The 13,226-nt window shown below is 40.9% G+C and overlaps 1 protein-coding gene across 1 annotated transcript; it reads right to left on the bottom strand.

Annotated features, from left to right (window-relative positions):
• Positions 1 to 1,364: 1,364 nt before the first annotated feature.
• Positions 1,365 to 5,142, bottom strand: tob1b (transducer of ERBB2, 1b). Its single transcript, XM_026999671.3, has 2 exons — positions 4,878 to 5,142; positions 1,365 to 3,458 (listed from the first exon to the last, which is right to left on the bottom strand). The coding sequence occupies exon 2, from the start codon at positions 3,308 to 3,310 to the stop codon at positions 2,336 to 2,338; it is 975 nt and encodes a 324-aa protein (XP_026855472.2). The 5' UTR covers positions 3,311 to 3,458; positions 4,878 to 5,142; the 3' UTR covers positions 1,365 to 2,335.
• Positions 5,143 to 13,226: the final 8,084 nt, after the last annotated feature.

Here is a 13,226-nt window from a genome sequence, read left to right as displayed (position 1 = left end):
TTTTGTGCTTTATATATGATCGGAAGTACTAGTACTAGTAATAAAGAGTTTGAGAAGCCTAGAGTTATTTGCAGATTTCCACACTCATGAGGTCTTGCGCCCATAACTACAGCAAATATGAAAGTAAGACTGTTAATGAAATCCTAATACTCAAAAAATTATTTCAGTATACTACTGCTAGGAGTTTCTCTCACAGCTCTCAAATGTCTGATACGATTCATGGCACCAAAACATGTGTATTGTATTACTGTATCATAACACCCAACCTTGCAGGCAACTATGACTAAAACCAGTCCACACAGCAATAGAATAGATCAGTATCTTACCTGATCAATAAACAAGTTTTTGGACAAACTGGTCACCAGTTATTTTCACAAAACCTGTAAACTTGAGGTAAATAGTATCCTGTTAAATCCTTGGTAATAGTATCAAAGTTAATGGAATTCCAGTGCTAAAAAGCTAAAACATACAGCATTTCAGGCAAACATGCATTTTTACAGCTGGCTGTATCCAAGCTCACATACAGCATTAGGTCACTTTCAAACCACAGCATTGAAAATATACAATCTTTGTGAATGCCACGACCACTTTAATCACAGCACTCACAGGACAGGCTTAACACTCAGCTGCAAAAGCAAAATGCACGTTTCAAGATTAATTGCAGAGCAAGGCTGATATCCACAACAGTAACAAGCATTCACAGAGGGAGGGCTGACAAACACTGTACAGTGAAATACGTGCAAGCTATTCATAATCTTTGGTGACAAGGCTAAGTATCCTAGAGGACAACATGAACACTTAGAGATGTAACCATCAAAGCCTTAAACCTTAATGAATATGCAACCTGTAGATATTTAGTTATCAGAATCATGATTAAAAAAAAAAAACCTTGCTTAGCATGGCATATCTAAACATAATATTGAATGAATAATGAATAAGAAAACAGGCTTTAGAACAATAACAGGAAAGTTCCTCAGTTTGCAATGAATGAGGCCATTACTCCATTTAACCCGTTTCCATTTTCCTTTTGAAAGTCATCTGTCCCACTCTCCTGAAGACAGAAATGCACGGCTTTACACTGGACAGTTTGGAGTGCTCAGAACGTTCGGGTACTAAATGCCCTACACTAATAACCATAAAGCACAAAATAAAGACTATGTAGGCCTACTCAGTGATACTGAGCTTTAAAGTGATAAGACTGCTTCTTATTGCGTACCTAGAAATGAAAAGATGATGCAAGATGCCAAGTACTGGCCCTTAAAAGTAGATTGCCATTGTGCCATTTCATAAATGATTGTGGCGACATTCAGAAAACCAAGGCCATTGGTAAAGAAACTGGAGAGCAAAAGAACCATACCAAGATCTTTCTTGACTAAATTTGCTTTTATTGAAAAAGGCAAGGGTGCAAATATGAAATAAAAAAAAATAAAGACAAGCATATATTTTTAAGCATTTTAATACAAACTTAATATAAACTATTTCAGTCCCTCTTGACATGTAAGACACTGACTCAAAATACTTTGTTATACCGTATTTTATCAAGTATTGCACAATGTTGGTACAAAATTAATGTATAGGATTACATTGTCCATAATATAGCAAAAATCTAACTTTTTAAACAGAAAATACAACTCTTGTTTCAAAAAAGCAAATATTTCTACACTGAATTTCCAACACTAAAGAATATCCTGTACACAATCTTTAGAATATTTGATCTATTTTAAAGATGGGTTTCCTCAACAATTTTATTAAAAAACAATATATAACATAAAGCTGCTGCAGCCATCACAGATCACTGTAGTAGTAAAAAGATATAAATGCAATACCGTGTCGTAGAAACAATATATACTCTGATACTTTACAAACTCTGTACTTAATTAAATTATACAATTAGAAAAAAGACCAAGTAACCCCAGATATATATTCATTAGTGCCAATTGCTTAAAAATTAGCCAAGTCTTAACCAACTTTAAAATACTGTAAGAGGCCAGAACTTGACATGTATTTTTTAATATTTCAGGTTTTTTTTCTTTAAAACAGTAAAAAATTATTTTGTGCTTTGTTGGCAAAAACAGGAAAAGAAAACAATGACATTGACTTGAAGTAACCAAGCTTGGACACATTTGTACAACAAGCTTTGAGTAAAAACAAACTCAAGGGGGCACAGAAAGACGACACCCTCGGGCACATGCACTCTTCAGTGACTAACAGGGATTTCTTTGTTTCCATGTTCACAGTTTTTTTTTTTCTATGTCCTTTGCTAGTGTGCGTTGTTCTTTGTTATTCTTCCTTTTCTCCTTTTGCCAACAATAATTTATAAATAAATCTGTATTTATTAGTTAGCCATGACTGGCTGGAATTGCTGGTTGGAATACTGCATGTTACTCAGACTGAAGTTTAGACCATCCATGAGAGACTTGTCATTCAGGCTCCCATAGGCTGCAAACATGTCAAAGGCATTGTTGTACTGCAGAGGGCTGAGACTGAGGGGATTCTCGCTGTTGAACATCGCAGTGGAGCTGCCCTGGCCCTGGAAGTTGGGGAAAACAAACTCCTTGGCATTAGGGGAGAGCGCCGAGGCCTTCTGCTGCTGCCCTCCAAGGCCAAGGCCATAGAGAGAATGCATGGAAGTGGAGATGGCTTTCTGCTTCAGTAGGTTGTTCACATTCAGGCCCAGGCTGGTGGGAGACGTGCGCGCCACCTTGCTGCTGCTGCGGCTGCTATTCTTCATCTTGGTGGAGCCGAACTTGGTGGCAGCAAAAGTGGCTGTGGTGAAGGTTAAAGGCTGAGTGGAGCGTGGCATGAACGATGGGCTGACAGCAGCAGACTGGCTGAAAGGAGGCGACGGAGAGCTCGATTCAGAAGAGACTCCCACAGGGTCACTGATTGGCATGAAGACCTGAGCGTCTGGGTTAAAACTGTTTCTGATCTCCTTGTCCAACTCTGACCCATTCTCACCGTTATCATCCACGTACAGCACCTTGACAGGTCCCTTCTCCCCAATCTGGTAGGACACCTCAAAGGGGTCGATCCAGACACTGAGATCCTGAGGCAAGTTATTCCGGACATCTTCAATGTCCAGCCCACTCTCTTTGGCTGCTTCTTCAAATACTGGATCCACCTTCTCTCCGACATGTATACACCTAAACCCAGACCCTTTGTATGGCTTGTCAGGGTACCAGTGTCCCTCATATTTCTTCTTCAACTGCCTTTCAAGCTCCTCACCAAAAATGTTTACCCGACGTCGAGGGAGTTTGTTGTACAGATAAGATATAATGAAGTTGAGTGCTACTTGGATTTCAAGCTGCATAGCTGCTTCACAGTTGCAAGTATGCTGTTGGGAGTTGCTTTAGCAGAGTATTGCAAAAACCTCCTAGGCAGTAGAGATCAGTTTGGACAAACAGAGCTGCTGCTTGCTGGGAAAATATTTGTCGTTCCACAGGAAACTCTTCTTTATCCTTAGAAGGGGAAAGAGAGGCAAGATATTCAACTCTCAAGTCATTTAGCCTTTGTAACATACTACAGAAGTATCTGATAAGGAAGTTAACCACATATATAAATATTAGGTATTGTAGTGTACTGCTTCACTTATGATACATTCAATATAAAATAGATGTACAATAGTATTCCTTGAAATATGGAATACCAAAAAAGGGGATATGGAATGGGGGCAACGGATAAGCACTGCATACCGAACAGCTGGAGATAAAACCCCTTTGGAGATTTAATTAGATAGATATAGACTTGACATAATATGGTGCGTCAAAGCAACAAAAACGTTAGCTATACAATACGCGTTCATCCCACAACATTCATAAAAATCAAGTTGTGAAATATCCTCCCATTAAATATAGGGCATTTCCAAACAATGCGACACTTCGCGAGTCGACATTGCGCAATAGATGTAGCCATCAGGTTTCCTCAAGACAGCAAACCAATAACATGGCGCTATGCGTGGGGTGTAGCCAAATCCGACAAACCCAGCTACCCTCTCTCTCCTCATGGAAGTACATGATTTGCTTACATTTTTTGCATATCTTTACATATCGGCCAGCCTATTATTAAAAAGAGCCGTTAATACAGAATCAGGCAATATCAGACACGACAGGTTTATTTCCATCATATTGTGTAACGTTAGCTAGCTATGACAGCTGCCGACCGACTTTACCCACTCTTCAGATTAAAAGATTATTAGTCTAACGGGGACAGTTTTTGTTTGTCAGAAACGCACTTTGCCTCCGTCAAACTATCCTTCCTTTTAAACTGTTTGTGCATGTTGCTCACGTAGCTAGTCAGCTAAATAACTAACTTAGCTAGCCGGCCATCGACCTGACTAGCTAAGCCATATTACCATCAACCAAACATCGAAACAAATATGGAAGTGAAACCCAGAAAAATAAATAGGTTCTACTCAACTGAACTCTATTTTACCGGATTGCCAGCTATCCTAAGCAGCTTGTGCAGTGTGTCTGACCATCAGGTAAAGGTAAGCAGGCTAGCCTGGCTAACTGGCTTAGCACACAGCTAGGTGACGCCTTCACGAGAGACGAACAGAGAACCTGTCACGGTCCATAGTCAAGTAGCTAGAGCTTCATATAAACTTCTAAACTTCTGAACATAAAGGCTAGCTATATCGTGCATTAAATTAATCTAAATATGGCTGCGGTTTCAGGATTTATTTCACAGCTGTGTGAAGATGAACTGAGGGACATCTTGTTCTGGGAGGACATAGCTTAGCTAGCCAACGAGTTGGACGATTAAAACCACCGACGCTAGCCTAACGTACAAACATAATGCATCTAGTTGAGACCAGTCAGGTATACTGGTTGACTCAGTGTAGAGGCAAGTCTGAGGTGTAGAGATTCAGTGATACTTACATTTAGGAGCTCGACTCCGCTTTCTAACGTTAGATTCCCGGAGAAGCTCGACGACTGTCTGTCTTCCGCAACAGTTTTTACCCAACAGCTCGATATTTAGATGATGATGTTGATGATGATGATTATTATTATTATTATTCCAGTTGCGATCATGTCAGTGTAGTATTTTCGCCTTGTTTACTTTCTATTGTGGGATAGTTTGTATCTTAGCAGGCAACCCGCCTCCCACTGCCCGGGAGTTTTCGCAACTCTGCCTCCTACACCAGCGCCAGGACCCTCTTTATAGCCACGGACGCGGGGTAGGCGGGGACGCCGCTTCATCGGTCAACACCCTAACGACGACAACGATTGGACCGTTTTAGCTGTCGTCACCGGCTCGCCTCCTTGGCTTTTGTGCTCATTGGCTACAAACATATGTCAATAATTAAGAACCTGCCCCTAAAAACTCGTTTTGTTATCCGACCAATCAGCGACAAGTACATTAGAACAGTTGTTAGCAGTTTTATGTTCCCAGATAAACTGATTCTGTGCTTATACAGGGACGCTTGATATTTAAGTATACACACCTTCTTAATATACTTGCCATGCTTTCAGTTCCAATAAACTAGTTGCTAAAGATCATATCACTGTCATATTCAGACTAGTAAAAACTTATGCGATTGATGTAACGTAAATTTCTTTAAATTCAGTGCAGTTTAAAATGACAAACAGTGAAGAAGAATAATTAGTGTAATAGATCATTTAATAAATAAGAAAAATACAAGGAAAAATATTTTCTTGTAGCAGCGATTTAACCTGCTTGTGCCCTTCAGTGAGTTGCATGGTGGGCGGGGGAGAGGGCTCTGACTATTGGCTACAGAGCTTTCTGACGGCATCATAGCCACGCCTTGTTGTGACTGGACACCCACGCGTTTTTAGGTGGCCACGCCCTTTGTAGGATTAGTGAGAGATAGGGTGGAGGAGGAAAGAGCAACCAAACGAGTTCGTCCTTATGTTTTCATGCTAAGGTGACCATGGTAACAGGCTAACTGCTCTCAAAGAGAGCATATAAAATAGCAATAGTGTCACTAATAGTAAAGACATTTTAGCCAGCTTTCTACTTCAAATGGCCTGGAAGCAGCTAGACCATGAGAAAAGATTGGTTTCAGCAGTTACTTCAGATATAACAACAGAGCAGAGTTGGGCCTAATCCTTTTTTTTTTTTCCATTTATAGCTCTGGGCTTTAAATCGCTTCAGAGTTTCTACTGCTAAACTCTGTCATATGACTGAGGGGCCAGATGATTCAGAGTTGAGTGTAATCCAAGCAGCCCTTTGAACTCCACAGTGCAGGAGAGAGTGAATTCTGTCTGAGTATGAAAGTTCACAGTGCAGGGGAGGAGAGACCGAGGGAGGAAAGCAGAGAGGCAGGCTGTTTGGCTTATTTATTATTAGCCTGCCTGGGTAAAAGTGGCTGTTGACAAAGTAAGCTACTTGCTTACGTGACACGATCAGTTTGCTCCCTGCCTGGAACATATAACAGGTCGATTTATGATGGTAGTCAATTTCAAGACTCCAAATCTAAATATGCAATGTGTTTTAAACAGATTCTCAGCAATGTAGGCTATGGAATACATTTTATAATCAGCATGATATTAGTCAGGTAAGTTGACATGGTATTTTACATTCCATAAGTCTGTCGTGAAAAGGTCATAAGTGTAGTCAGAATATACGTCAGCCTTAAAGGGTGAGCTCACACTTTAAACAGAGTGTATCATGGCAACCACAAACTTGTAACAACACATGAGAAATTTCTACTCTTCCCACCTCTTGCCTTGTGCTGTTCTGTGAGCACGTTGCCACACCTTTACCTTTTTTTTACAAATGCACCATACCTGTCTTATCTTAAGGAACAGGTGCTGTGTCTTACGTGCATACAGACCTAGTTCCTCAATATAGTTTTCTGTACTACATTCCTGTATCCATTTCTGTGCAAGGATTCTGTGTGTCAGGCTTTTCCTGAGTGTTCTCTCTCATTCTGCCATCTCTCAAGCCAGAGCTTGAGAAAGAGAAATAATACATTGGACGTACTTTGCAGCAAATGTGTATCCGTCATGGTGGGCAGAAACAACAGGTAGGGAAGGTGAGAGGGCTTCCAGACTGGCCCACTGCAGGGGTGTGAGTGTCTTCAGTAGCAGGGGCCCAGAAGTCACCACATAAGCATATCCAGCATGCCCCTGACTCATATAGTGGATCTCTGCCAGTGCAGATGGAACATGTGATTTAAAGAGCTCATCGGCCATAACGCCTGAAAATTACAACAGAAACTCATATGCGCATTCTGTTGTTGCTGTTAATAATAATAATAATAATAATAATAATAATAATAATATTATTATTATTATTATTATATTTGGGATGCATCACTTTAAGCTGTCTAACAAGCTTTTTTTCTTAATTTAATGGGGGAAGAGAAAAAAAGAACAAATAAAATACATTTTAGATTGAAAATCTGCAGTAAAACTCAACATATCTGACTTGCAGGAGTTTTACAACATATAACACTTCTAATATGTCAGCTTTATGAGGCAATTTGCAGTTTGATGGCACGAGGCCACTGAATTCTCTCTGCTTCTCCCACTAGGAAATATTGCATGGGGGGAATTAAAAAGAAACTGTATGGAATTAATTAGGAAACTGTCAGATGTCACTTGCCATCAATTAGTCATCGTCACCATTTAAAATGCTTTTCTATTATGGAAAGTGTAAGTCATTGCGGTGAAGGAGAAAAACAACCCCATGATAGATGTGTACTGTACAGCCAGTTACAAATGAGCTGTCCTCAAAGCTGGTGTTTACCAATGAAAATTCTGGGAGAGGGCTTTGCCACGGTTACAGATCCCAGCCATAAGGCTGGAATGTTGTTAGTACAAACTTTAAAGCAGCAGCACAGTGCAATGTGTATATTCTGTTCTGGCCACCTTACATGGAACCACTCTGCAAGCACTATGATTTCTCACACTCCATTTATATGCACACATACTATTTAAAAGGACTGACAATGGCAGTCAAATACAGGGATGGTGCTGTAAAGAGAAAATTAGAGCATGTCACTAAAGGTTAATCAGTAACAATTGAATAGCTTCATGTTTCATGGAAGCCACCTGTTTCTATATTTGGATCATGAGGTGGAGGTATTTAATAACAAGCAAAGCCAATGTTTACTCTATAGTCGTCTTCTAAACCACCCCATTCCCACAGTCATGTATTTCAGACTTGAGAATACTATCTTGAATCACAGACTAATTCAGTCTGTGACGAAGTGGAATACATCATAATCATAAGACAATCTGTGTAGGTTTTTCATGGCTTCCTTTGTTCTAAGACTCTTAGACTCTAAATGTAAGAAGTTGCTCTTTGGAAGACTAACTGGCTTTAATTGTTTTCTACTTCATGTTTAAAGTGGTCAGTGCCTCAGTTGATGAACTGCTTATTGCATATTGTATGCTATGGTATGGAAATTGCATGTGGTTTAGGCAACACCCCTCCTCCCTGACCACGTGGGCCTCTCCAGCCTGACCCCCTCCACTTTGGCAGTGCTGCTCCTGCTTTTAGAGCCATAAGTCTTGTGTCGGTGAATCCTACGAGGTAATTTTCCACTAGGGCAAACACACTGAGTGGAATGGAACAGCAGCTTGCTGCAGCCTCACCAAACTCCGAAGCCTTTTTACACAGATAGATTTACGAGGGGAAAAGTGCTGTCTTACTTATAGCCTTTACTTACAGTCTATTAACACATTTAGTGTCTGAGACTGGGAGGATCATTTGATTATGCTCTGTTTAAAAGGCTGTTGGTTCCATAACATTGTGTGATGAAAGTAATGGGAAACTGGACATTAAGATTGGACTGCAGTCAAGTGTTTACCATCCTTGAGCCTCAGCAATGGCAACAAGATTTCTTACATGAGCGAGGTATCCATGGCAACTATCGCTAAAGATGATCTTAGTCCTCTCCAGACTGGAATAGAAAGGAAAGTGCAGCCGATTGAATGCTTGCTTGCATTTGCCTTAATGAATCTGATTGTTTTTAATGCAAGGCAGAAGAAAAGGGAAGAAAGAAGAGAGACAGAGCTCAGAGGGGTGAAGTGTTTGCTGCCTGCAGATTAATCACCATGTTTTGCTTGTCACCTGAAGATAAAAAATGAACCAGTCATATGGAGAGTGACTATGATTCCAAACACGGCCATGGTGTTTATTGATTAAAGCGGAGTAACACACTGAGTGAACAAACACACACACTCATACACACACACATATGCAATACTGCATACGCAATGAGAGGAGGAGAGGCCAAGCTAAATTTCGCTGACAGATGATTACTGAGAGTGCAGGAGAAAGCCGATAGGCAGAGCAAGTGTGTAGAAAGCACAAAAAGAACTCGAATGCTGTAATGGAGAAGTGGACTTCACACAGTCCGAATCAGCACCTTAGTCTTCTGCCTCCAGAGAGTTCTGTTTCTTTAATGGAGAGGAAGGGGGTGAGGATGTAGACTTCAATGACCCAGTGGGTTTTATTTTTGTTGTTGATGTTGTTTTTCTGAAAGCCATAAAAATGACTTTAGAAGCGTCAAACTGAGTTAATGTAAAAAGTTTGGTCACGAATTTAGTGGCAGCCTCTAAGTACGTTCCCATTAATAGCGTGCACTGCCACAGCATCGTGCACTCTTGTGCTTCATTGCTAATAAATTGTCATGAGGCCTCCAAAACTATTAATTGCAAAGCCAAAATGGACCTGAGAAGCAGCCTGTTAAGAAACACAAAGCTGTGTATTGTATCTGTTTTGCTTTGCAGCCTGTGGCATGTCGCCCATCATTCAGATGTGTTTGTTGTTGCATATGTATGTATGGTGTGTTGCAATAGGAAAGGAGAGTTTCTTGAATAGGGCTTCACAGAAAAACAATGTAAACAAGACTTGGCAGAAATGCTCTACAATTTTCAGCCTTCACGGTGACCTTTGTTAAAGTGCTTATTACACAAGCTGGGCACAAGCTGCGATAGGCAACATTTGCAAACACAAGCGTGTGTGCACCTGCACACAACCACGCACAGAGTGAGAGAGAGAATGAAAGAAGAAGAAAAGACTGAGAAGGGCAATGCATGCTTATTTACAAATACCTAAAGTTCTACAAAATCTGCGCTCCAACATCATTTGTAAATAAAATGCAAGACACATATTTGATAATCAGCTCTGGATAATCAGCATGTTTCACTGACTCCCGAAGGCTCCAGTCCTTCTGACCAAATGCTTATCCACACAGGCAAAACAATAGAATTTGCCCATCCCCCATTTTGCTAGGCTCAGTCGTAATGGTCAGATCGATAACTTTGTTCTGCTGGAATCTTCACTTATCGCACAAACATTGTATGCATTATCCTTTATTTGTAGGCTGGGATCATGTCCTCTAATCACCATTAAGGGCAGGCTGAAAAAAAGCAAAGTCCAGTTTTTGGAATCGTTTACTGCTGTGCGACCACAAGCTTTATTATTAACCTGTTTTCCTTTTCTTTCTTTTTTTGGAGTTAGTCATGCATAAGAGAGCACGGAAACCAAATAGGTGCAAGACCCATTCAGTCGGCCTGATCTGACCCGCCTGCAGGAAAAGGGAGTTACTCTGGCGTCTGTGGGGCGAGTCCGCGGCACACTGAGGTCATGCTAGGAGGGCATGTCCCGGTTGGCACACTGGGCTCCACGCCGCTCTGTTAATTATTAGTGCACGGTCTCCACCACAGCTTGACCTCAGTCACGTACGCCGTCACAAAAGCCTGAGTTCAACCAAATGCCTCCATTTTGGAATGGCGACCAGACTCGGGTCGGACTTCTAGTTGGACTTCTAGCTGTGTGTTTGGTACTCACTTCAAAAATTGCAGCAGATAGGGCTCTGGGCAGTGTGTAACTGGTCGATTCCTTTATCTGTGTCCTCACATAATAATGAGGAGAGCTCATGCAGTGTGTGTGTGTGTGTGTGTGTGTGTGTGTGTGTGTTTGTGTGTGTGCAGACATATGAGCACGTGAGGCAGGGAAACTAATCACTACAGCCTCGACACTGGGGAAAATGTCAATGTCACTGTGAGATTTATGAAGCATGAAACATTGTCCTTTCTGCTTTGTTTTCATATGCACATTCAATCACAAGCTTTTTGTCTGAACTCGCCCTTATAAAGCTGTTATTTCTGTTTCCCCACGACAGGAAGATGGCAAAGTGGGCTGGCTCAGTCCAGCCCATTGATACGCTGACCCGCCAGGGTGTGGAAATGCATAGTATCATCTTTCTCATGCTCTGTGGAACTGATGTGATATTTATGTGCCACTGTCAGTTAGCTACACACGAGAAGCGTGATCATGTTTACCTCTTTCTTTCTCTTTTTTAAGTTCTTTTTCTTACACTAAACATATTTCATATATGGAACTATATGTATATAGTTATAAAAAGCCACAAAGAGTTATTCCTCCCTCATCAGAGTACTGGCATGAGCCGTAGGAGCTGAACTGGGTGCAGCGGTGCCTGTGGAGCTATGAACGAGCAGGAATGTCACAGGGTTGTGTGGACAGCTCCCACGTCAGTGTGAAAAGCCATTCATTACCAATGGCGCAGACTCAAACAGGAAGTGGAAGAAGCACTTTGAAGCCTGCCTTTCCCTCACATTCACTCTTCCTCATGGCAACACTGTGCCCAAAACAAACACTGACCTTGGAAACCTGCACTTCAGTTCTGTGCCCCAACTTTCACAGTACCACAGGCACAAACCCTGCAGGCATTTTCTCACAGACAACATGCAACAATTAACTGCACAAAACATTTCTCACAATCTAATCTTTTGTCATGCCACTAACATAGCAAAGGTGCTAATCATTTTAATTTTGGCTGTCATATCCCTTGTTAACATTCCAAGAGAAACCGGCAAGAAATTCTTAAAATTTCACATTCTGTTCTCATCTGTTTTTGTTCATCCCAAAAATAACTGAAATGTGTGTGTTTCAAGTGCACTTACTTCAGTTTTTTTACAGCTACATGCAGCCATCTGTTTTGAGTGAAGTTTTAACACCAAACTGAGCCACACTGAGTACACTTAGTATAAATATTTCATCCTGAAAAGAGAACAAAGCAAAGCATTCTAAGAGCCAAGTCACATCAGGCCAGCCTATGGACTACAGTCTAGCAATGAATAGAGAATATACATCTAGAATATATATGTTATAGTGTTTATACCTGCAATCCGGGTTCAGTATGGCCACTCAGTTACAGTACGTATAGCCTTGACTTTTGATAGAAGAATGCATAATTCTATTTTTTATATATATATATATATATATTAAACAGCGTACATTTAAGTTTTTTTGCAATTCTACTCTGTAGCTCAGATAAAAGGTGACAGTTCATTCATCTGTATCCGACCTCATTTGCAGTCTTTGCCTGTTGTATGTGTTTATCTTAACATGCCCAAGGATTCTGGTATCAGACCATGTTATAATCATGTATAAACAAGCTGGCTTTGTCAGATATTAGACGAGCAATTGGTACCTGCAGCCCATCTGATAGAAGTAGCAGCAAGGGCTTTGCCTTCAACTTCTGTCTTAACCACACACGCTGTGCGTCACGAGATGCTAGGTTCCATGAACATCATTTTGAGTTTAGCAGAAGCTGTTCATACAGATGTTTCTTTCCATGTAGAGTAAAGAGGTGCTTTCATTAATTGCTAGAATATGCTTTGACAACATAAACATGTCAGGGCTTTCAGGGTAAGAGAAATGTTTAATCTACTTTCAGCAGAAAGAGAGTAATGTCTCCTGGTGGACTTTCCTAAATCGTAACCACACTGAAAGAGACATATTGAACTCAACAGATGGATCTGATGAGGCATTATTTTCACTTGTGTGTGTGTGTGTGTGTGTGTGTGTGTGCTTTCCTCAGTGTGACAGTGCGCCTAGATCTGAGTTGCTCTCTAGTTTCCAGGCTTTATTTCGTTTAGTCCTATTTCAGAGTCCTCTAATTAATCATGCATTATTGAGAGGTAGGGCAGGATGAAGTTTTACCTTTACTGCAATCCTAACATACATACACACACACAACCACACACGCACGCACACACACACGCTCGGGCATGCACGCACACAGACACACACACATACGTGCACACACAGACACACACAGACACACACACACACACACACAATCCAGACAGAGAGATTCAGGCCTGTGGCATGACTAACATCCAGGGTTATTAACTCATGTAATGTGCACCATTCTGTTTATGTCTCTGTTTCTTAAGCAAACCAAATCTTTGGAACAGTTTACCTACTGAAGGAAATGTTAT

The sequence above is a fragment of the Electrophorus electricus genome, chromosome 15 (genome assembly GCF_041902795.1).
Source record: "Electrophorus electricus isolate QZ-2024a chromosome 15, ASM4190279v1, whole genome shotgun sequence".
In the NCBI taxonomy this organism is placed as follows: domain Eukaryota; kingdom Metazoa; phylum Chordata; class Actinopteri; order Gymnotiformes; family Gymnotidae; genus Electrophorus; species Electrophorus electricus.
Note: the sequence above shows the minus strand (reverse complement) of the source record. Positions and strands in the feature narration are given on the sequence as shown.

What these genes read in the sequence shown, in the direction of transcription:
- tob1b (XM_026999671.3), bottom strand. Translation starts at nt 3,310, where the DNA reads ATGCAGCTTGAAATCCAAGTAGCACTCAACTTCATTATATCTTATCTG.